Below are 25,853 nucleotides of genomic sequence, written 5' to 3' on the forward strand. Positions count from 1 at the left end.
CAACAGTTTTTGTAATGTTTCGTTTGAAATGTACCCATATTACATACTGTGAAATAAAACAAATCTATAAATGAATCAATGAATGAATCAATCAATCAATGTCAGGCTGTGGATATTTAGAACAAGGTAATATAATATGTAATATAATTATGATGGTCGAAAACATCATCCTGTGCTGTTATTCACGAAATAGAGTAACAATAAAGTTTTGGTTGTGGCGATGTGATGATTCCATAATTTCCATTGATTTGGTCTTGAAAATGAAATGAAAACTGACCTGACTAATAGTGTACATAAAGGAGGGCACTTTTTTATCAACCGTCGAGTCAAATCAATTGCAATGCCTATTCCCTACGATAGGAGGCGGCAAAGTCAAAATAGTCTGGGAAGCTTTCAAGGTTTGAATTAAACAGTGGAGACGATACTCCTTGCTGGACCCGGAGTCAGTCAGTCGTCGTAATTCTATGATTTTTTTTTGTCCAATCCACCCAGCCCGTGTTCCGTTCCATTTGCAGGACTGTTTTCGGTTGCAGTGCAAACTGGCTCACTGACAGTGTTGACGATTGGAGATCCGAGAGTCGTCTGGGTTTGTTAACTATTTGTATCACACTGCGCTTCCGCCATGTTGAAGTGATTCAAGTTGTGTGACCGACTGAGTAGTGACTGCTGGCTGCCTGGGACAGAAGTGACAAGGAGCCCCATCAGAGATCGGACTAGATACAGTCGGGGGGGCTTGCCTTGCTTGCTAGCGCGCCGGGTGACGCAGGAAAAACACCCGAAAAAATAGGAGGAAAAAAGGAACACAGTAGGAATCATTATCGTCCCAGCAACCCGTTTGTGTCTCAGAAGGAAACAGCCGATGATATAGGCCACGTTTTATGTAATATTACGACGAAACCATCATCGCTCAAGGCTGGAACATAGCCCGTGAATAAAGAGGGGGAAGTCCTATCGAATTCATGGTGAGTTGTTAGCTTTACTAGCTGCGATAGCCCTTTCATCGCACGGGCATGTCACTCAGCAGATGCACGATAACAACAATTCACCGAAGAAAGTGTCGACGCGACAAGCGTCGACACTTTTTTCTCTGAAATATTACGTCATTTTCTACCGAGTGATAGGCTCGGCGCGGCGAAATATAAATTAGCCCTAACTAGCCTCGCGTAGCTATAATGTTGAATACCAAGGATTTGTTATATATGTCACCGACGATACGCGGAAGTCCTTACCGAAAAACAAATTCCGCAAGGGCCCCGGCTACACACTTCCGATTGTTTGTGATGTCACTGTGTCATCCGTTAGTATCTTTATCCTAACCTCTGTAGCAGGCTAGTGTTGCTAGCTCCCTCACACACAGCTCTAATATTAGCGTCAGCTGGTAGTAGTGGATGCAAAGGCAAAACGTTACGGCAAGAACTGACCCGACTGTTATCAGCCAGTCGATGACAGCATTTCCTCCATTAGGTAACATATGTTGCAATTGTATGTACAATAGTATGTCAGAATCGATGATATGAAACTGTAATGTGCTGTTTTAACATCGCAACCCAGTCGGACTCAGTTAGCTGGCTATAGCTTCCCCCGATGACAATCTGAACTAGCCAGACTAGTATGTTAGCTATAGCTGTGTTAGCTGGTAAATGGACCCTGGGACTGTCTACAAACTGACAATTCCATGTTTACAAGTTGTCTACATTTATAATTGTCTCACGCAATCTTGCAGTCAGTGTGGTTTGCATTTTGTCCGTGAAAGGTTTAATACAAGTTGTACTCTTTTTGTCCCGATCATTGAATTATGATTAATTTCATGGTTGTGTCTTTATTTGTTTTATATTACAAAAAAATATTGCTGCCGCACAGAATAACACTTTCCAATTCAATTTCGGGAAGTAGACGAAGCCCCCTGTCTGTCAATAGCAATGGTTATTTGACGTTAGCTATGTGGCTAACTGGTTTGATAACTTGACAAAACGGCATCAAGTAGTAGTTGCGTTGAATTGAACCGCATTGGTGATAGTTAGCAGTGTTTTATATGATGGCACACTATTAGAGGTGCAGCATTAGCTGGCCAATGTTACGCCAATACTGATGAAATAATTACTTGGTTCGGTTTATGACGTTTTGTTTCGCTAGTAAGCTAACGCTAATCTTAGCTAACGTTGAGGCTTATAACTTGTACTTCGTCGCGCGACCGTGTCGCTCGATAAAAATGACGTATTTTCATATGAAAAACGTCGCGTCGACACTTTGTTTTAGTGGAAAACATGTCGATTTTGTCGAGGCTCGCGCGAAGGAGGAGAAATTAAAAGCCCGACGGTTCCAACCCAGCAGGGTCGTTGCCCGTTATAAAATGGTGTTAACAACGCCACAGTTGGTTAACAATGACATAAGCTCAAACGTTGGCGCATATATATAAGGTGTTCACGGTCATTAAGCAATAAGTGTGTGTCCATCAACTCGTTAGCCATTCATCATTGTGCAGCATTTGGACGAAGTGTAATGTCAGGCCTGTCAGACCGTGGCCTGTGTCTGTGTCAATGGAACAGGCTTTGGACGAGGCCTTCTCTCCTCTGCTGTCTGTCTGGGCGGATCGCCTTGCAAGCCCAAAATAGCCGACCTACAAGCTCACAGCGGGTCGGATCGCGGCGCGATGTGGGCTTGTAGATCTGCTATTTTAGGCGCGCGGCACCGGCGCGCAACTAACTATAAATCCAAGCACAACATCGGCTACCGCATCCAAGAGCAGGCGTTAACTAACTCAATTGCCAGCTGCTAGTTTAGCAAGCTTATTATGTAATATTACGTTATATATTTTTTTTTAACGTTATGCTCTTTAGGTCAGTTATCTGTTCAGAAGGCATTGTAAGCTAACATAATGTAGATGGCTGGGGTTTTATTCCATTTTACCCCCTTCACATGCCTGTTCGTTCTAACAGCAACCATACTTATCATTGGTGCTGATATAGGTCATGTCCTGTTAATTGCACATTAGTGATTAATTAAATACATACGGTTTACTTTGGGTTTAACCTGCCCCCTTCATATAACAAACAAGTGGCTAGGTGGGATGCTTAATTTTGGCTAGCTAAATATCTCAGCTCACGTGTTCCAGTTGTCCTCCTTGAGATGGTATGCCTAAGATGTTATGGTTTTATGTCATGTATTGACTAGGTTCAGATTGCTGATATCAGCTATCATTGGATACCTCCAACACTAAATTGTAAAGTAATATTTAGTAATACACACCAAACGATAACAAAAACTCTTAACTGTTGGTCTCACTCTAAGGTCTCACCACAGGATATAAATGACAACTCCATTCTCGGATTATAGATGTACCTGTATGCCCATGTGTAGCGGTAGATTCAGATTGTGCAGTGCACAGTACTAAATTACTGAACAGCATTTATATGAAACAAAATACAGTACCTGTTGCAACAGATGACTGTTAACAACCTTGTTGACGAGTGAATTACTCTAGTGTTGATTCCATAGAAGAAAACATTAGATATGGATGCATAATATGTCAGGGTTATATGCCTGTTTTCTTCCTTCAGACTTGCTGTATTTAACAACTTGATGGTTGAACAACAGGTTGAACCATGTACAATACAACTGACATGAATATGTCAGTTGTATTTAAAATACAACTGACATGAATATGCATCATCGACGAGACAACCTGTATCTCAGCAATGATGATGTTGATAATTGATGCTTTGCAGCTGTTACAGACTGAAACTGAAGCCATAGCTCCTGACTTGTGGGACCCTATTGTAAATAACCTAATAAGGGGGAAACACATGCTGTTTGTATTGTATTCAATATTATGATGGTTTTTTAATTAAATCGTTGCTGTTAAAGAAATTGTCCCTACTGTATTCAGTTTTACCATCGGATCACCCAACCATACTCTCTGTGCCTGCCCTGTGATTTATGCCTAGCTACTGTGGTGCTGCTATGACACCTGCATTTCCCCATGAGATCAACAAAGATCTATCTAACTTTTTATGGCTAACACTAACTAGCTAATTATCCAGTATTATCCATACTTCATACTTGACACAGCTCGGCCTTCCCCAACCAGTTATTGCCCTGTAGGAGACCAGCCTTGCAGCTGCTGTGGTTTTTAATGTTATTTCTTATTTTGACAGTCATAATTCGTTAGGTCTCACTCTCAAATGTGAAACCTTTCATTCCTTACAATCTGACGTTTATTTCCTCTAGTAGTCTATGAAACATGGTTGCTCGCTTCTGTTGTGTAGGCCTATTTCCAGTAATTTATTGATATGGTGTAACGGTAGGGAAGCAACGGGTATTTCTGTGCAGCAGAGGACTGACAACAGTGAGGCTTTTAGCTGTGCACAGTGAGAGGAAGAGTAAACAATGCTCATCATTATGGCTGCTCATGGCCTTATGTGTCCTCTGGGGCTTGACTTTATAAGGGGTCAGCTTGCATATTATGATTGTCAACTACATTGAACCTTGATGTTTGTTGAGCTTGTTACGTTTGGCGAGACCATGGTATGTTTAAGCAATGCTTCTTTTGTATTTATTTTTTTGGGTTAAAGGCTACTTCACAAACAAGATTGAAATTGACATCAACTATAGTCAATCTGCATGACTAGCCTGTTCTTAAGTGCACAGGCTCGTATGTAATATAAAATTAAAAGGATGACAAATGACTGTCCGGCTTCTCTGCCAACATTTCCATGGTTCTTGCTGGAAAACCCCCATCTTGCCTGAAACTCACAAAGTCATGGTGTTTTCACTTTGTGGTGTCCTGTACTTCACTGGTTGTGGTCATTGGACTGTCTAGGAGTTTTATTGGGTGTAAGTTCATTATTACACCGCAGCCCCCCACCCTCAACTTCCCATCACCACTGGGATAAGGACCACACTAAAAGTCATATCGTTATTTTCTAGTTTAGTTCTATTTTGAATATATCAATTTTTGTATGTATCCCATTGCTCATTTCTTACGCATTACATTGCAGCAACATAAAACATAGGTTTTTGTTAAATTAATAATTTGAATTAAGTTCAAATTAATTGGAAGTTAAATTAGTTTGCAATACGATATGAGAGCAATACGTAAGCAATAGGTAATATTGACTACAGATAAACAGTAGAGGTATTGTATACATCCTAAACAGGGTGTTTTGACTTAAGTGATTAAAAGACCAAAAGGATCATTGTGTCGCCAATTGCCGGTGACAGTGGAACATAATGATACGCTGCTGATCAATTTATTGATTACCCTCCTCTTGTGACATTGAATTAGAATTTCTTGCTAATGTGTGGTGGGCCAATACTAAATCATTCGTTCAATATTAAATCATTCGTTCTTATTCCTGGCTACTGTTTGAACACGAGAATGTAGCTAGCTACTCTAGCTACCCTTTATCAGAAGTTAATGGTGAATTACATATCAATCACATGGCAGCACATCTATAGATGCCTGTTTTGTTTCGCTTGGTAGTCTGTGTGATGCCCAAGTTTAGTGTTCTGTCGGTATGCTTTGTCTGAACTCAATGACAACACCTTGTGAGTGTTTGAAACATGGAGGGTAAAAATGGGCAGCTATTCTGAGCTTGTGTACATGGTTTGGTTTTGAGAACGCTTTGCTTAGTTGTGCAGTATGGCAAAATGGCTCACTTCCTTGTATGACAACTTCATTTTCTCTAAAAGCATTGTTTTAACAATAGTCACAGTAGCTAGCTGCCTGGAATGGACTCTGTGCAAGGTAGTGCAGACAATTTTGCAAATATTTCCATAATTCTCTTATTTTGCTTACCGTGTTAGCAATAGTTTTCATTCCAGTAAGACAACATTCTCTGCCTTTCATTATTTTCAAGGGGAGAAATTAACGGAATATTACTTTGCCTTTCATTCAAAGGAAAAAACTAACCGCAAGTCACTTACAATAAAACTAGTTTTTGGTTTTAATCTCTTTATTTGTAAGGATTTACAAATATTATCTCTGGGAACACATGGGAGGAGCAAGCAGTGCGATTCATCAAGCTGTGGTGATGACACTGAAACCAGACACTCAAGCAACAAACAGCACTGCCATAACAGTGAAGGAAGAGGAAAGCCATCTTACAAATGTACTTTTTCATACAACAACCGTTATTGTCCGGGCGGCTGTGACTCAGGAGGTAGAGCAGGTCGTCCAATCATCCCTGGGTCGGCGGTTCGAATTCCGGCTCCTTTTGTCCGCATGTCGAAGTATCAAGACACTGAACCCTACATTGCCTCCAATGTGTTGGTTGGTGTGAGCTCGCCACCATTGACTGGCGTCGACTGTTCGCTGCTTCACTTCCCAATCATTATTTTTGTGAAATTAACTTCTGCTAGCATTCAAGGCAAGAATTCAATGGTTTACTTGGAATTTGGAATATTGGTTTATTTGGAATATTTGCTCATGTTGGAGCATGTTGGCTCTTCTTTGGACTGGGAGGTGATCAAATCTTTTGGTGCAGTGAATAAGCATATTTGGAGAACACATCAAAAAATAATTGACAAGACAGCCTAGCCTAATGCACACAGCGAGTTAACAAGATGTAGTTTGAGCCAATCTACAATTCAATAACACTGGTTTGCACACCAATAGTAGGCACACCTACCCACAATAGTAGATAACTCACACAGGAAGTGCAATGAATACATGGCAGTGAATGGAGCCGGCTGGACCAGCTCATAACAAACATTATTCATGAACAATTGAGACCATTTGTAAAGTAATCACTTCTGGAAAATAACAGAAGACATATCACAGGTTGTTTTCTAATCACTTACTTTTCGATGTGCACAGAGTGCACAGTATATCATTTTATCTGAGGATCTAAACAGCAGCAGGTATCGTTTCTGGCTCCGAAGTATCTATATCGATATTTGGCTGCCAGACAGGAAACGGTGGGAAGTCTCGCGATACTTGGTGCGTTACTGCGTTCAGAAGTGTACTTTGTACTTTATGGTATCTCTATTTTTATAGAGATAAAAATCTATAAAAATTACACTGTGTACACATCGAATAACAACACAGCAGACAATAATGTGTTACATGCCTTCTGTTATTTTCCAGAAGTGATTACTTTACAAAAGGTCTCAATTGTTCATAAATAATGTTTGTTCATGAGCTGGTCACTGAGCTCTCATTGACTCCAATGCATTCTGCCAAACTTCCGGGTAGTTTGGCTCCCATTAAAGTGTCCATGAAAGTGTCATGGCGCAGCCCAGTCACGTGACCACTTCTCTTCCTTCTCAGAGCTTCCTTGATTCTAGGCTGTCTATCAATGCGTGATTGATTAACTCAAAGATTGTCTATATATGAAGATGCACAAACTTCATTGGAGCCACTAGAGGAGCAATTCCTACTACAAATCTACAAATGGTCTACTAAGTACTGTAGGCAATGGCATGGACCATGGTTTGCTCCTCCCCGACCTCCCCACCAAAGAAAGAAACAAAGAAAGTTACTATGTTTACCCAGGGTAACTGGACTAAGCTCAAGAACTTGTTTACAGCCAGGCCCTGCTCATAGAACATTTCATGGTAGGGGTTCAATGCCTTGTTCAAGGGCACTTCAACGGTGGTAATTGTAACGTGCCGGTCCGGGGATACGAACTAGCGACCTTCCAATATCAAGACCGCTCCGCAAACCGTTCGGCTGCCCCTCGCCTCTCCCAGGCTGACAACAACACCATGTGGATGAGCATTGAGAGCATTATGGCAAATTTCATGATTCCCATTTCTCAAATCAACCAACAGTCTAAGACGCTTATGGATAATTATAATATTAAGCATTGGAACACACACTTTCATTTCACGTTATTATATTCTCTCAAATCTCACGAGAGTTTGTTGCTGGGAAAAAGAGAGGTCGATAACAAAGATTTTCTCCTGATTTTCAAAAAAAAAAAAAAAGCCAATTTAGTATGAATATATTGGAAATATTGTGTGCCTTGTGGTGATTGCGTCCAGTATTTAGTTCAGTGACCGCATGGAGTTAAGGAATGGTTCATAAGCTGTGTTCATGTTCATTCTCCCATTGGAAATGAATAGACTCCGACCTGCTTACCGTCTCCTAAAAAGGCGTGTGCCCACGTCACGCAGATACGCAAAGATGGGACCTCTTGCTATTGGCCTCTTTGGATTAACTTTCTGTGTATACTATTACTACTAGGCCTATATAATTTATCTATAATAGTAATAGGTCTATATATTCATTATTTATTTTGATTTACTAAGTGATGTTTATGCAATCCAATAGCCTGTTTCATGTAGTTCTAACTTTCACGAGTAGACCTATGAGCTTAAGTTGAATGTTTCTTAAATAGAACGTGAGGACATTACTTAGGCTTAATGGAAAAGCACCTACAGTATAACCTTGTATCGTACTGTATTTGAAGGCGGTCGGGCAAACGGTTCTCAAGTTACATGGATTACAGACGTACACGCGTATGTACAGAGATTGTAAAATGTACAGATTAATTTAGAATATTCCTGGTGATTTAATTTAGTTTTCTAAGTCTGACTTACCATTATACAGATTTGTTTCCGATTTTCTCTCTCTACTAGACCGGTGCCCAGCTGTAGAGCACCGAGTCGGTAACGATGGAAGTTGGATGAAGTTGTACCCGTGTTCCACCCATCTGTCCCTTTTATGCCCATATATGGAGATTTCTGTATCTGTCGTTCTGTGCCGAATGGAATAGTAAGAGAGTGTCGAAACGCTTTGATCTCGCGGGAAAGTGAGTGGGTGCCTCTATAAGCTATAGTTCCAAACATTGGAACTATCCCATTGAGATAGAATGAGCACTTCCGCATTCCATTGTTACAATGGGACTCAACACTAGTGTCGCAACTTGCTCTGTGTCCCTTTATTTCAAATATGGAATGTCAGAACAGGCAAGCTCCATATATGGCCCGTTATGTCGTTATGACATCACAATGCGAGAATCAGAACATGCAATGTCAGATTTGGCAGGCATGCCCAAATATGGAGTTTGTCAGGCACGCCCAAATATGGAGTCTATGCAGACCCATATGGGCCCATGTCCAGAGGCCCGGGCGGAGGACTTTTTGGGGTGGTTCTGGACAACCGTGGGTCCGACCGACTCGACACCGGGCACTGCACGGTGGTGGTGTGGAACACGTGTGTCGAATTTGAAGTCGGTGGGGCGAACGGTTCTCGAGTTAATGTGTATTAGACACGTACAGAGACTATTATGGACCATAGGCAGAGGCCCTGTCCAGAGCCCAGGCAGAGGCTTTTTTGGGGCGGTTCTGGTATAAGCTATTTTGAATCGAATAATGAATCTGAATCAAAGTAATTTTGTCGTTTACTAAAATATTCACTCCTATACAGCATGTATGTTACTGTATATGTCTTGCGTAGCGATAATATCACTACGTGGATATTACTCTCGTCCGCCTCAGTGTTTAGTGTTTTAGCAATGTCTCGCCCCATATTTGAATACTGCGCCCTGGTTGGTTATAGCCTGGTTCCAGACGAATCTGATTGACCGTAAACCATTTCGGCCGTGAAGCCCTCCCACAATTGCGAGGGGCCAGACTTAATCTGCCTGGGGCGATATGCATTGCAAAGGCAGATGAAGGCTGGCTACGTGAGGCTAGAATATGTCACAGTCCGAGAGGAGAATCAGTCAGAGCGGAGGTGCGCTCCTTTAAGTCCCGAGGCGGAGCAAGCGCGGGAGTCTTTGATGTCCCAGTGCTGCTTGTAGGAAGCGAATGCTCTGCTCACAGCTGACTGCCAACAAACACATTTAGCCCTAGCAGCTACGCTAGAAGGAACGTTGCCTCCCTTCAAAGTGGTCCGAAAATGGATTCAAACGTCATTCTGAATTAAAAGAAAAAAAAGGTTAAGATTATTGCTATGGGACTCATCTGTGTCTCCCCGGCCTCCGGGGCCTACCAGGAGTGTTTCCTTAGTCATGACGAATGCAGTGGACTTGAGCAGCAAGAGGCTAAAGCGCGTGCGTCGCCGTACCGAATGTTGGGAAGTACCCTTAAGTCGGGTTTCGTTTCCAATAGGGATAAATAATCGTCTCCCCTACACGATATATCCGAGACGTTTAGCCGCTTAGCTTTGGCGGTAAAGCTAAGCGGCCCCTGTCACAATATGACTGGGAGGGGAAGACACATGATTCTTTTTTGTCCGATTATGGAAAAGTGGCAGTACCCTTTCACTGATCGTTATACTCACATTTAGCCAAGCTGTGCCAAGTTCCCAGCTGATCTGACGGGAATAGACCCATATAGTCTGCTATCTGGAGTTAGTGGAACAGGTTTTTTAGGCTGGCTATCTGGTCACCTTTTGTAAATCTTATCACTCCCACTTCTGTATGAAATTCATAACTGATCGGTTCCACCCCCAACTGCACACAGGTCACTTGGCAGGTAGTTGGGGAGGGAAGATGGCAAATAGCCTAATCCCAGGCCAGCTGTTAGAAATACATTTGATTTGGAATCCAGCTTTGAAGACTGAGAGACATTTCTGACCATCTGTTTGTTTACTTGCCTTGTGAATTTCACATAAACCAGCCTGCGCACTGACCTTTGCCCTTCCTCCCCTGCTCTCCAGGTTATGCAATGGTCTCAGCGGCCGATCCAGACCTCCAGGTGCTTGTGTCCCTCTCTCTCGTGTTCGGGCTCCCATCCCTCCGCTCTGCGGCTGAGGCGGCTGTGATTTCCCTCCTGGCCAGTGCTCCGTAAGAGGCCAAGATTGCCAAAATCTGCCCCGTGGCGAGCATGACGGCCACCACGCGTGGCTCTCCAGTGGGAGGCAATGACAGTCAGGGTCAGGGCCAGGCGCCCGACGCCCAGAGCCAGCCCCCACTGCCACAGAACCAGGTCAGTGTGATCCTCGACAGTCGACGCTAATTAACGTTACCTTACTTGCCTTTTAGTCACCTGTCCATCACTTATACTATCTTTAAGAACTCATGTTCTGTTTTCCAAGAAGTCATTTCTCTTTTAATGTCTACCATCTCATCTCCTTTGTGTAGATCTTCCCCCCACTTTTGTTTCTCATATTTATTTATTTTTTATCGTTTTTTTCCCCCTCTGCCAGTCGCTACTCTTGTCCGGCTCTTTTCTCACCATCTAGATTTTCACATGGCTGTGTGTCACTGCACCGCAGAACAATGTCAGCAGCACTACAGACATGTCATTAAATTAAACTGCAAAGGGAGGAGAAGGAATGGTTTTTGTCCCATCTGGCTCCCTATGACTGCAGACACTGCAGCACAGATTTTTAATTCTTCCTCCCAACAGCTAGTGCTCATACCTAAAACACACAGATGCCCGCAAGGAAAGGAATAAAGAGGGATGGAGCGGAAAAGGGTGAGAAGTCAATCAATGAACAATCAAAGCCCAATCAATGACCTCTGTTCATCAATGAACAAGAGGCTCCTGAGTGATAGATAGAGGACGTGTGTTAGTGTTCATGCGGTGCACATCCTCTGCGCGTGTGCACGGCCGCCGTCGGTTAGAGATGAGCAGTGTCGAGACGTGAGAGGCAGGCGTGCCTATATAGGTCAGGCAAGCAGAAGGAGCCTTCTCCACACCCCCACATTTACCAGTAATATGCAGCTCACTCTCCGGGTGTCTCTTTAGCTTGTGCGTTGCACAGCTGCTGATGCCACCATCGTTGCTCACGGAAGATGAGTAAACCCAACCACCAAAGGAATCGAGGACTGACGGTTAACCCATTCTGAACGGGAACCCATTTTGCTGTTGGCATTATGTTATTCTTTAGCTAGTGAAAAACAGCAGATCTACAAGCTCATAGCGCGCCACCGAGTGGCGCGCTACGAGCTTGCAGGTCTGCTATTTTTGAAGAATCGAAGAACGACTGACATTTTTAGAATCTGATCTCAGGTCAGAATGGGTTAATCAGACCAGTGTGTGTCCAGTGGAAACCTCGTATGAATCTGATCTCAGGTCAGAATGGGTTAAATGCACATCCTCGCACACATACAGTACCTCACACCGTCTTCTCTTAAACACCTCAACATGGTCCCACAGACCACCACATGTATACTTATTACTAACACAAGCATGGTAGCCCACACACATGTTTGGCTTTGTGCAGTCCAGAGCTTCTCTATAGGGAGATTGGGGATTAAATGAATATTAACGCGGCAGCCTGAATAATGAACGTGCATCCCAACTCTGGTGCGGATCAAAGAAACGAACCATGGTCCGCTAAAAAAAAGGCCGGACTCGGTTCGCTTCCAAACGAACCACGGTGCGGTTCGTTACTGGTGTGAATGCATTCGGATTTTATAGAGGACCAACAGCCGTCGGGCGTCGGCAGTTGTGAGGCTGCATTAATAATTAGTTCTAAAAGCATGTCTTTTTTTTTACGGGGATCACTATTGATATGACAGCTATAGCTGTCTGATTTTAATAGTAGACGCATATATGTCGAGGCGCAGCGCAAATTTAATGGAAGCGTACAAAGTTCACATGTGCAAAAAATAACAGATGTACAAGTTATCGACACGGAATGGTATGTACGGTATGGTACACGATGCACGCTTGTAGATCTGTTTTATTTTAAGCATGCGCCGCCGCCACCACGCAAAGTTATGACGAAGCCTGCGATGCGACCTCTCACTATTTGGTTTGCTTAACATGTCCACGTGTCATTTGTTTACATATTTGGTACGCTTTACAAAGTCCAGTGTGAACAACCAAACGGACCAAAATCTAAATGCAAATATTTGGTCCTTGATCCGGACCTTCTTTTTTTTTTATAATATTTGTTTTATTCGGAAAGTGCAGTATAATTGTACATAACATTCTACAAACGATATAAGAGCAGTTCCCAAGATTTTCTTCTTTTCTTTTTTTTCCCCACCCCTCTTCCCTCCCTCATCCCCCCTCCATGTGGCAACATCTCCAATGTCTCTGTATAGTATAGTCCTTTTTCCTATATAAGACATCGAGTCCACACTCAAACAGAGACAGGCACGGCAGTAACACTTCAGGTGGTACATTTCAGGAGGACAAAGAAAAAAGAAAGAGTGGGCGGAAAAAGACATAAGAAACAAAAAACAACAATAACTAAAGTATATACATTTATGCTGAGGGGGACAAAAACAATATAGCTTTGGTCTTCGACCACGAGAGGAGGAGAGGTGTCTTATACATTTTATATTTATACAATCATACAGCAGGCAATGAACCAGTGAGATTACACGAAGTCCGCTCTCAGGGGGGCAATATGCACAATCCAATTGTTCCAAATTTGGTAGAAATTGTCTAATCTAGTTCTTAACATGTATGTTAATTTTTCCATTTTGAAGATATCTAGGACTATTCCATGCCAATCGTCCATTGTGGGTGTGATTGGGGATAGCCATCTTCTTGTTATTGACTTTTTGCTGGCTGCCAATAGAACCTGCAGTAGCTTTGTGTATCTCGACTGGTTAAGACATTCAATGTGGCCCAGGTACATGGTTGTGAAGTTGAAAGGTATTGGAGTATTAAATACTGAGCACAGTGATTTGTGAATATTGTTCCAAAACACCCCCAATTTGGGGCACCCCCAGAAAATGTGGAAGTGGTTGGCTTTCTTTGCCCCACACTGCCTCCAGCACAGCCTATCGTCCCCTTTGTATTTTTCCTGGTATGGGGTCTTAAAATATCTAATAATATTTTTCCAACAGTGCTCTGATCCGGACCTTCTAAGCGAACTTTGGGTGTGAAAACGGCCTTAGGTTATTTGTTTTCATTCGCTGCTTTCTTTCGTTTTAGTGATTTTTAGCTATTTTTGACAGGGGGTTGGGGGTATTCGAACAAGTGGCTAAAATATGTATTTCTTTTTTTTACAAACTTTTACGGCGATTCCTTAATTGTTATTTACTTAGTTCTACTAGACCCCAGGAAATTACATCTGGTGACAAAAGATCACAGGATCTACTGAAGGTGAAGGAGGAGGTGCTAGGGGGTAAGGATGTGACCATAAAACCAGGTTTTTGACCACTTGAGGGCGCACTTGAGTCATTTTCATGTTTTTTTCCATAGCTGTGACCATAGCTATGATGCATGCTGGAATAGCATGTAATGACGCTCCACCCCCCTGCCCCCATTCACTTGAAACCTGACACCTTGTGTGTGCTGCGCTCCTGGCCGCCATGCAGGCGGATTTATTATTTTGCAGATTATTAAGATTTATAATCACAAATTACAGCGCAGGTATAATTTAACATTAAAAATAAAGACTCATCATTATACCTAAGAAATAATGTGAAGTGAGCGGTGGCTTGGGAGTCAAGCACAGTTGTTGACTTACTATAATTGTCGACCTCTGGGTGAAACGCAAAAAAAAGATGGAAAGACAAGACATTGGTGTTACACCAAGGGGCCAGTGAGGCTTTCCAACGTTGAAGGACTGGTCCCTAGCGGTAAGAGGAGGGACTGCAGGCGGACCCGTGGATTCATGACGAGGAAACCCTGTGCAGCTGGGCATTAACATTGAGCGCTCGGTTGCACTTCCACATTTGGGCACCAAAATTTGGTGCCCAAATGCGGAAATGCGCCCAAAAAGGCGGAAATAGATGTGTGTCCCATCATGCACCTGTAACCCAACATGCACTATTGTAGCACCTTTCCAAAAGCACCTTTCCAAAAAGAATTAATATCATGGAAAAGTTGATTTATTCCATAATTCCATTCAAAAAGTTTAACTTTCATAGATTATAGATTCAGTGCTCAATTGAGTACTACAGACGAAAAACTGTTTTAGTCCACACTAATTATCCATGATGGATAAGGGGTCAGGACAACTAGGTCTTTTCGTGGAGGGGTCAGAATAACATTTGGACTTGTGTTAATGTGTCAATATAGCCTCAGCTCGCTTGGAACCTGGATGTCCGGGGTACTAAAAAGAGCCGGGAAGAAACTGGTACCAGGTACTTTGTTCTAATGGAAAGGCAAAGGCTCGTGTGTAAAGCTGGGACAATGCAATGGAAAATAACCAGGTCTACACCACATTTATATATTGCCTTTATTGTCTTGTATCTGAATGCTCCAGACGTCGTCTCCAAACTCGTCCAATGAGAACTCTCCAGTGAGCCCTCCAGATGACCAGGCGGGCCAGGGGGATGCTCCCCCTCAGCTGGAGGAGGAGGAGCCAGCCTTCCCTCACACGGACCTGGCCAAGCTGGATGACATGATTAACAGGTAAACGCACACACGTGCACTTTAGAAAGTGTCCTTTGCTTAACCCATTCTGACCTGAGATCAGATTCTAAAAATGTCTTCTACATCCTGACAGTTTCATTATTAACCCATTCTGACCTGAGATCAGATTCTAAAAGTGTCTTCGATTTTTTCAAAAGCTAAAGCATAACGTAATGCTAAGACCAAAAGGGGTTCCCGCCCCGAATGGGTTAAGTTGTGAGTCTGTCGTCCTATGAATTCACATGGACATTCACATTTTTGCTTTTTATCGCAGGCCCCGCTGGGTTGTTCCAGTTCTGCCAAAGGGAGAGCTGGAAGTCCTCCTGGAAGCTGCTATAGATCTTTGTAAAAAAGGTACGGGTCGGATAACGTTACAGATTGATGGACAGATCCCCCTTTTATGTAGAATAGATCATCAATTCATATGGCCAAGAGCTAAATAAAGGAAACCGTAACAAATCTTATACCATGTGGCATGTTTTATTTAATGTTACTTTAGAGCAAGTTTCCAAATGTTGTCCATGTTTATTAGATCACTTTGTACAGCGCTCCTCAGTTAATGAGTGCATCTCTGAATGGTTTCTTTTTCTCTTGCAGGACTGGATGTAAAGTGTGAGGCATGCCAGAGGTTTTTCCGGGATGGTCTGACCATCTCCTTCACTAAGATCCTGACGGATGAGGCAGTCAGTGGTTGGAAGTTTGAGATTCATGTGAGTGTTCTCGGTTCAACTCCATGCCCTGGTACTTTGAGCTATACTCGTATCTACCTTTTATTGGAGAATGATTCAATTTCATGAATATCGGCTTTACAATCATATTTATTTGTAATTTCATGGCATAATTAAAGCCAGCTGTTGAATACATTTAGCAGAAAAGATTGTTTCAATGATTACTGTTGCAAATGTTATGTAGGTGGGGTTATACAAAACAGCAACTGACTGGAGTCGTTAGACTTTGATCCTGCCTATAGATAACCATGTTTCCTCTGCGTAAAAGAGCAAAGGGTCTTGGGAGTTGTTGTTTTTGTTTGTTTATACATAAACATGACTTGGCAAAAAAGAAAAGAAGAAAGACGTTCATTATGGAAATAAGAACTTTCTGGCAGACTTAATTGCTTTCTCTGGGATGATTCATCCCCCTTTCTTTGTTATCTCAGTGGTTGTATTGTATTTGGTTCTCCAGCTTGAGTCTGCAAATTGGGTTTTCTGTTTGGCCTTTCTCAGAGCTGAAGGATGCCCGGCATAGCCATGGGTGATCAATGATCTTTTTGTTAAAAGTAATTTAGGCATGGCTGGAGTTATTCCGTTAACTTCATGAGATTGACCTGCCAAAACTTGAGCAGTGACGCAGACTGTCGGACTGTGGACACACAAAACTCCAAAAACCATTGTTTTGAATAGGTTGTAATTGATCAAATGTGAACCATGACATTGTACCTACGACTACACTCTCATTTAGTGCACCATATCTTCTCTAGTTGTTCTCATTAGTACGCCCAAACAATAAAATGCAGTAAGCTATATGTTTGAAGCCTTCCCAGCCCCCCAGACAGCTATGTTGAGTCATTGCCATATTGATTTCACCTATCTGGTTCCTCCAGAGCTGTGTTCTAGTCCTACACATAGCGAAAGGAAACACTGGATACACATGGGCTGTAAAGAGTATTTTAGTTCTTCAGTTGAATATGATTGTTGAAGACTAGTACTAGGTTGCTTGGCGACTAGGACAAAGGATGGCAACTTATGTGCTCTCTTCGTGTAAAGAGAGTCTTCTTTTAGTCTCGACTGATGTTTCGTGTGTTTGAAGTGATGTTATCAGGTGGTCATTTGGTGTCATGGCTAATGCCCCCCTTTTTCTCCCCATAGAGGTGTATCATCAACAACACACACCGGCTGGTGGAGCTGTGTGTGGCCAAGCTCTCTCAGGACTGGTTCCCTCTATTGGAGCTGTTGGCCATGGCCACCAACCCCCACTGCAAGTTCCACATCTATAACGGCACGCGGCCCTCGGAGACTGTCCCCGCCGGGGCCCAGCTGGCTGACGATGAGCTCTTTGCCCGTCCCCCAGACCCTCGCTCACCCAAGGTGAGATGCTGCCACACAGACGTAACGCTATAGGCACTTGATTTTTACCCACATTCAAACCAAAGATATCCTGCAATAACTGTTGTTGGGCAGCTGTGGCCGAACGGTTTGCGGAGCGTTCTTGATACCGGAAGGTCGCCAGTTCGCATCCCCGGACCGGCACGTTCAAATTACCACCGCTGAAGTGCCCTTGAGCAAACCCCTACCATGAAATGTTCTATGAGAAGGGTGTGGCTGTAAACAAGTCCTTGGCTTAGTCCACTTCCCTGGGTAAACAAAGAACTTTGCTTTGTTCAGAAATGTCATTTGGGTTTTCGGGGGTCTCAGCACAATCCCCCAATTATTGCGTTCTTATACTTGGGGAAAGATTCAAGTAGAAAATGCTTTCGCTCACCTATTTATACTCCGTTGTACACGTTGTCGGACTACCTGTTGTACCTGTCTGTTTGTCTGTGTATCCGTCTGTGTCCCTTTTATGCCCAATTGCCCATATATGGAGTTCCGTGTCAGGCATGCTCCATATATGGAGTCTAGGCCACCTGTGACGATGACGTCCGTGTACTCCATATATGGGGATATACGTACATATGGGGATTTGCAGATTTATCTATATTTTTGAGATCCGCTGATTTCGACCGACTTTCCACTTGGCACATCACGTCCTCGGGGTCCTTGCCGATAAGCACACTGAGCATGGAGTCGGGTCGGTCCCATAGTGTACATGTCGTGCGCATGACCATAATAGTGGTTGGATCTGCGTCTCAGGACAACCGGATGTCCACTATATATATGAATATATATATATATATATATATATATATATATATATATATGGCCTTATCGGTTGAATCGGCGGTTCTGGACAACCATTCGTGTCAGCCAGATGGTTCTTGTTATACGGGAACTACAGGCAGACACTTAGACAACAGAGCTTTGACACATTTATTATTTAAAATGTATTTAACCCATTTTGGGGCAGGAACCCCTTTAGCATTATGTTATGCTTTAGCTATTGAAAAATAGCAGATCTACGAGCTCATAGCTCAAGCTTGTAGGTCTGCTATTTTAGAAAAATCGAAGAACGACTGACATAGAAACGTTTTCAGAAAACTGTTAGGATTTAGAAGGCATTTGTAGAACCGTTCCCAGGTCAAAATGGGTTACAGGAAAGCCCCTTGTGATGCATCATCTGGTTTTAGAGGGGGTCCTCGGGCACAACACAATGAATACAGTATATAGACAAAACGGTACATGTCAACACACAACAATACACTTACAAAAACAGAGGCTCTCCAATCCACTCAAAACACTACATCAAATACCAGTAGCATCTGCACTTAATACTACTAATGGTGATGATGATAATAATAAAATAATAATCAAGCATTAAAGTACACGCCTCTCCCCCAAACTTTTAAGATCATTATTATTATTTTGTTTGTTCACTATCCCTGAAATGTCAGCATATTCTAAATGGTTATATTTAAAGCATTCCAAATTCGGCGTCATATTTGCTTTGATTAAAGACAACCTTTTGCTTGGAACGTGGTTGATAGATTTGTTTGCTTTTGGTCTTACTCTTTAATGGCTTTATTTTTCAAATGGGAGAAAGGCTTGAAATAGGTCTTCAATAACGTAGAATTCTGGGTATTAGCTGAAATTGCTTTGCAAATGTCTGCCATCCATCTCAGGCGAATCTTATTAAGACACAATCCAACATGTAACATGGTTTTCTTTAGGCTTATGTAAGATTAAGTGGCATTTCTGGATTGTCCAGCGTTCTCCTGAGATATTGCCATAGGGACCGCTTTCTGGACAATGGGCAGTTTCTGCATCTTACAAATCAATAATTGATCTGTAGTTCTTCTTCTTGGAATGAATCCATATAGAGTATACAGCAAGGGGTGCTCACACTTTTTTGACTTGAGAGCTACTTTCAAGATGACCAGATCTACTCACCAAAAAAATGATGATCCCATTGCTGAAAGTAGTTTAATGAGGCGGCTTTGGAATAGCAGCGCTGGCGTTGCATGCAAGACAAACTCATTTTTAATGGGAAATAGAGGGTGAAATGGAATTGATGTTTTTTTGTTGTTGTATATAACTTAGTTGTATTGCTATTGACATTTGTGCACAACATCATTGAAAACGTGTTGCATTCCTAGTTTGAGCTGACGGTCCCTTTTTTTATGTCAATCAAGTCACCTAAATTCAAGTGGCAGATGCCAACATATATATATTTAAACATAAATACGTCATGTGGTCTACATGGATTCAAAAGTTTTCCGTCTTTCATAAAGGGCATGTATGAGACCAGTGCAGATATGCAAAAACAAAAAATACTAAGGCGGTGTGTAACGACGGCCGAAGCCGTCAAAACGCATGCAGGCTTGGTAGTCTGCCTGTCTCTTTAAGAGCAGCTGTGGCCCGCTCGCCCCTCCTCCTCCCTCTGAGAGAGAAGCACACAGACTCACAGAGCACGGTTCAGAGTAGGCATGTAAATTAGTGATGGGAGATTAATCGGTAAACACATCGGTATCGGCCGATTCTAGTTGTTTAAAACATTTTTTAAATGATTTTACGATTAAACATACAAAAAAAGCAAAGCTTTTGCACACCTACAGGCGACAGGTGCGTAGGAGAGGGTACAGGGCCCGACAATGGAAAAAGGAACTAACGACCCACACACTGTCTTCAAATGCAGTGAACCAACTTTGAATGGGGAAACGGCAACGTTTCGGCCTATTCATCAGGCTATCTTTATCGTTAAAGGTAAAGATAGCCTGATGAAGGCCGCATTGGTGGCTTTAATCTCTGTGTCTACTTGGTAATTGCACAGCCTTTGCCTACTGGTAGATTGAAATCTACCTTTTGGGCACCCCTGGTATACAGGAACTGTAGCCTGGCGTTGGGCTTTGGGCAAACAGAGAATCCTTCTGTGAGAGGGAATATAAATTAAGAATGATTAAAAGCCGCCTAGGACTATTAAAATACAGTCGTCTGCTACTGCACTAGATGTACCGTATCTCAGTAAGGTACTACTGTACTGCAGACTGTAGATACTGTAGAGTTTATGCTCCCTCGTACAGCAGTGATGTGCGCCTAACGTAAACGATCCACGATAGCCTGACATCGTGTTGCGGGTTCGAGTCCTGATCCCGACAGCCTTTTGCTGCGTGTCACTCCCCATCTCTTTCTCACCATTTTCCTGTCGGCCTACTGTCCTGTCAATAATAAAGGTGGAAAAAGCTCAAAAATAAATCTTTAAAAACAATATATCTACAAGCTCATTTGCGCTTGTGACACGCTGTGAGCTTGTAGCTTATATTTTGTCGCACGACAGTGTTGCTCGCCGAAAGTATTGTATCTACAAGCTCACAATGTGTTGCGATGCAAAACAAGGTGGACTTGTAGATCTTTTGATAGTTTCTATATTGCGTCCATAAGTGATGAAATATGATTGACAATGGCAACTAGAATAGATTGGCGTGACGTCAATGGAATCATTGTTATTTAGAAATTGGATCACACAGATGTTTGAACCGAGATTGTGATTTTCAACATTTGTGCTGCCATACCCGCAAGTGTCCAAATCTTATTATATGGCATTTTTATGTCCCGGTTATCTCTTGTGTTTTCCGCATCTCTGAAATCATGGATCCCTAGACAAGAATACACTGAATGGCAAAACCAGAAACACATTTTGGCAATCTCTGATGGCATTTTGGAAAAACAGATGCCGTTTAACCCATTCTGAACGGGAACCCCTTTTGGTGTTTTTAAGCATTATGTTATACTTTATCTATTGTAAAATAGCAGATCTACAAGCTCATAGTGCGGTACAGAGTGCCATGCTACGAGCTTGGAGGTTTGCTATTTTTGAAAAATCTTGAAAATGTGGACAAATCTTTGAATATATAAATATATATATAATATTCTTTCACAACGAACATTTCTAACTCAAATCTTTGCTTCTGTGGGGTGCCTGGAACTACATATTTTCAGATGGGAGTCCATGGCCAAATACAGATAATTCTGGGGGTCCTTGACATGAAAAAGGTTGAGCACCACTGACATAGAAACATAGGTTTTTCAGAAAACTGTCAGGATTTAGAAGATATTTGTAGAATCGTCCTCAGTTCTAAATGGGTTAACAGTGTCTTTTTTTCTAAATCTTCTGCTCTTTCTTTTATCAGGGCTGGTTGGTGGACTTAATAAACAAATTTGGCACGTTAAACGGGTTTCAAATGCTGCACGATCGCTTCATGAGTGGACAAGCACTGAACGTCCAGATCATCGCCGCACTTATCAAGTGAGTTTGCCTCAGTGAATTACAACGTGGACAACATTGTACACAATGTTCATGTGCTACATTACGGATAGACGTTTTTGGGCCAACTGTAACCTACTGGGTTTCGTCTTTCCAAGTCCTGACTGTGTGTTTTTGTCTCTTTTACAGGCCTTTTGGCCAGTGTTACGAGTTCCTCACATTGCACACAGTGAAGAAGTACTTCCTCCCGGTCATCGAGATGGTCCCCCAGTTTCTGGAGAGCCTCACGGACGAGGAGCTGAAAAAAGAGGCCAAGAACGAAGCCAAAAACGACGCACTGTCCATGATAATCAAGTCTCTGAAGAACCTGGCTTCACGAGTCCCAGGCCAGGAAGAGACTGTGAAGAATTTAGAGATTTTTAGGTTAAAAATGATTCTTAGGTGAGCCATTTCTGACCTCGGCATAAGGTTACGGTCTTTATCCCAAAACACAGCGATGAACGTTGTCATGTTTGACCATGATAAGTAGCTGATTACTTGTCTTTGTTGTGCACATCTTTTCATCCCCCCAGGTTATTGCAAATTTCCTCTTTTAATGGCAAAATGAATGCACTAAATGAAGTAAACAAGGTGATCTCTAGTGTGTCCTACTACACTCACCGACATAACCCTGAGGAGGAGGAGTGGCTCACAGCAGAGCGCATGGCGGTGAGTTTCACCAACTTTTTGCCTCTCATCTGATGCCACCGTGGCCTCAGTTTAATTGTCTCCGCCTTTTTACTCCGTCCGTCGATATTACCATAAATGTATATTTAAATTCTTGACATTGTAAATTGATTCATAATGGGCCACGCCGAAGTATTTTCTGATGTTATCAACTGAAAATATTGGAGTCACTATTATGTCACTAAAATGTATCTTGTATTCCCTCATTTAATTATCCATCTCAACTGTCTCAGGAGTGGATCCAACAGAACCACATCTTGTCCATTGTTCTGAGGGACAGTCTGCACCAGCCACAGTATGTGGAGAAACTGGAGAAGATCCTTCGCTTCGTCATCAAAGAGAAAGCTCTTACCATGCAGGACCTTGATAACATCTGGGCTGCACAGGTACGTCGTGTTTAGGCACACCGTCCCACACAGTTGGTCAATATGCCTAAGCATCATGATGCATATATCGCAGTTATCTCTCTTTAAATGGTAATTGTTGTATTTTTCACCCACGGCTATGGCCTACAAAGGGTAGGACATAGCTGAATGGGTAGAGAGCCTGCCTGGGAAGTAGAAGGAAGCACTGAGAACACTGTTGCGCCTTTCTTCGTCCTTTTTCCCCAAACTTGACTACAGGAGCGGTGGTCTCAAAAACTTTAAGAAAACCGATTCCTGGTCCCGTAATGTGTCAAGGTGCAACACTTAACCCCTAACTGCTCCCCCCCCCTTCTGGCATCTCAAAATTGCTACCGCTTTGATCGCTAATGCGCCTAACATTTACTCTGTGCGACATAAAAGTATAATTTGGAGGGGAAATGCAGTACGTTGAGTAAAAAGCAAAGCAATGATGTCACTGGTGGACGAGTTTCTGAACTGCCCACATCCCTCCTATGAGACACAGACCGAGTAGGAAAAGATTGTGGCATTTTATCATGAACATTAGTGAGGACCAATTATATGAAGGTAGGTTGAAAAGTGATGAAGATGTTATTGACCAAGATATCCTGTTCACCAGGCTGGCAAGCATGAGGCCATTGTGAAAAATGTCCATGACCTCTTGGCCAAGCTCGCTTGGGATTTCGCTCCTGAGCAACTCGACCACCTCTTTGACTGCTTCAAGGTGAGGAGACACTGTAATGAACAGTGATTATTCTAGATTACAACATAATCTCAGACTATCTTTCATAGAACACAATTCCCATATTATGTTGCCCTGACCTTCGTTCTGGTTGCAGGCAAGCTGGACCAACGCCAGCAAAAAGCAGCGCGAGAAGCTACTGGAGCTGATCCGGCGCCTTGCTGAGGACGATAAGGACGGCGTGATGGCCCACAAGGTTCTCAACCTGCTCTGGAACCTGGCACACAGCGATGACGTGCCTGTGGACATCATGGACCAGGCTCTCAGTGCCCACATTAAGATTCTGGACTACAGCTGCTCACAGGTACATCTGTGTACAGTGTATGGTTTCTGTTTTATTTATTTAATTAAAACGTTTATTCGAATAGACAAAAATGCACAAAAAAATGCATTCATTAAAATGTATTGACAATAATAAATGGCCAAATCCCACATGAAGAGTATATTAAGACTAAATAAATCAATTTAAAATGTGTATTATATTGAAATCTACTCACCTGCTCCCAATTATTAATTACATGTCAGTGTGCCAAAGGAGTAATACTGAATAAATAATTATGATGCCACTCCAGCACAAGTCGGAGCCGGTCAAAAACACACAACTGACCAGCTCCCCCTTCAACCATAACATACATGACATGTAGTACGCGTTACGCGTATTGGATTTTCAGCCAAACATTTGTGTTGAAATGTCTTCATTGGTAACAGAGAATGTTCTCACCTTAAATGCTGGATTATTTCTTCAAAACGACTGGATCACAGAGGCAGCAGGGAGGTAATATGGACAATTCCAGGTGTTAATATTATTAATTTCACTTAACAGGACAGAGACACCCAGAAGATCCAATGGATCGACCGCTTCATAGAGGAGTTGCGCACCAACGACAAGTGGGTGATCCCTGCTCTCAAGCAGATCAGGGAGATCTGCAGCCTGTTTGGAGAAGCTCCGCAGAACCTTAGGTAAATGTCCTAGAGTGGAAACCTACTTCATTCAGTATGTAGAAGCGAGTTGGTTGAATAAAGCAGAGAGGGGGGACTGCTTAAGCAGACATTGAAAGGTGGGTTCTGATGTATAAACTGTGTTGGTGGGGGGGATAATCATTACAGTATATACAGTTCAGGATAATACTACCATTGTATTTAGCTCAGCATGGCATGTTTTTTGCACATAGGAGCTTGTACGTCCCTAAAGAAAACAAAAATACAGCTCGGCCTTCATTTTTCACATATTTGACCAACTGACATCACTGCCATTTTAGTCACATTTTGAGTGGCGCTGAGGCATGTCAACTCGTGATAAATAAGCGTTGTTGTCAATAGTCTGGTCTAGTGACCTACGTTTACCATATTCACGCCAATGCAAAAATAACAGCAATTAACGGCTTTGACTGATCAGTGTTACAGCTGTTACAAATTTGTTTGACTGATTTGGTGATTTTCTAGTCGATATAGCAAAAATATGTAGCATACATACTTGTTGTTTTTTCAGAAAGAAAATGCCAATTAACATACAAACGATCTTAGTGGGGTAAGTTGTAAGCTAATTCAGGGGTCTACTCTATTTACACAACGTGTTCATGCCACCTTTTATCATGAATCTGCTTTAGCAATCCTCTTTCGGGCTTAATCTCAGATGACACTGACTCCTCGTTCAGCGCACATACAAGATTATTTGATCTACCAGTCCACGCTGCATGGTATAATGGTCTCTTTGAGATGGAGCCTGATTTTCCTTGATGCCAGCTCCTTTCAGCTCCAATCACTGAGGGCAAAATCTGGGGGAATGTTACTCGAGCACGCTTACTGACATTTTGCTAATTCGGCAGCTTAAAGGATATTTCACTTTTTCCCATATGATATTCAGTGTTTTGTAGTACTCTTCTGAGGAGCACAATGTAGCCATTGTCGATAATAATAAAGAAATCACACCCGTGTGAAGTGAGGGGCGCGTACATACATCATCTCATTCCGGCCAATCACAATTTGCGTCCTCACCTTTGTCATAAATGTTTGTGTTTACACAAACACTTAAAATTCATTGTCAATGGCATTTAATGTTTGTGTAGTACAAAGTCTGTGTGCGCACACACACACACCAAAAGCTGATCATAGGAGGGGCTAGCGCCCCTCGAAGAACAGGACAAATACATTATTTAGTAACCAAACTAATCGTCACGGGTCATTTGAAACAGCTGTTCCCGGTATGACTCTCACTTATTGATAGTGATGAGTCATGAGACGTGTCTTGTTTCTTGGACTACTCTAAGGCCAAACATACTTTATGAATATCACATGGAATAAAACAGGAAATGTCCTTTCATGATTAACAAAAAAATCTTTGTTAGACATCATGCTCCACACAACATATATATTCACACACACACACACACGCGCACACACACACACACACGCGGAATACCAAAGCTGCT

The 25,853-nt window shown here is 42.4% G+C and overlaps 1 protein-coding gene across 12 annotated transcripts in view; it reads left to right on the top strand.

Annotated features, from left to right (window-relative positions):
* Positions 1-446: 446 nt before the first annotated feature.
* Positions 447-25,853, top strand: part of usp9 (ubiquitin specific peptidase 9) — a 60,794-nt gene continuing 35,387 nt past the window's right edge. For 3 of the 12 annotated variants that reach the window (XM_080786567.1, XM_080786568.1, XM_080786569.1), the window contains exons 1-14: positions 448-962; positions 10,610-10,878; positions 15,071-15,219; positions 15,494-15,573; positions 15,817-15,929; positions 17,085-17,303; positions 21,500-21,615; positions 21,763-22,014; positions 22,146-22,281; positions 22,533-22,685; positions 23,302-23,406; positions 23,522-23,728; positions 24,248-24,384; positions 24,914-24,952. In XM_080786567.1, the coding sequence (XP_080642693.1) occupies positions 10,777-10,878; positions 15,071-15,219; positions 15,494-15,573; positions 15,817-15,929; positions 17,085-17,303; positions 21,500-21,615; positions 21,763-22,014; positions 22,146-22,281; positions 22,533-22,685; positions 23,302-23,406; positions 23,522-23,728; positions 24,248-24,384; positions 24,914-24,952 (1,808 nt within the window). In that variant the 5' untranslated portion in view covers positions 448-962; positions 10,610-10,776. Of the gene's footprint in view, positions 963-1,340; positions 1,465-10,609; positions 10,879-15,070; positions 15,220-15,493; positions 15,574-15,816; positions 15,930-17,084; positions 17,304-21,499; positions 21,616-21,762; positions 22,015-22,145; positions 22,282-22,532; positions 22,686-23,301; positions 23,407-23,521; positions 23,729-24,247; positions 24,385-24,913; positions 24,953-25,853 lie in introns of those variants that run through there. The other 9 variants (XM_080786573.1, XM_080786572.1, XM_080786575.1 and 6 more) reach the window with 5 other exon arrangements.

The sequence above is a fragment of the Protomyctophum bolini genome (genome assembly GCF_963924005.1).
Source record: "Protomyctophum bolini genome assembly, chromosome: 16".
Classification (NCBI taxonomy): domain Eukaryota; kingdom Metazoa; phylum Chordata; class Actinopteri; order Myctophiformes; family Myctophidae; genus Protomyctophum; species Protomyctophum bolini.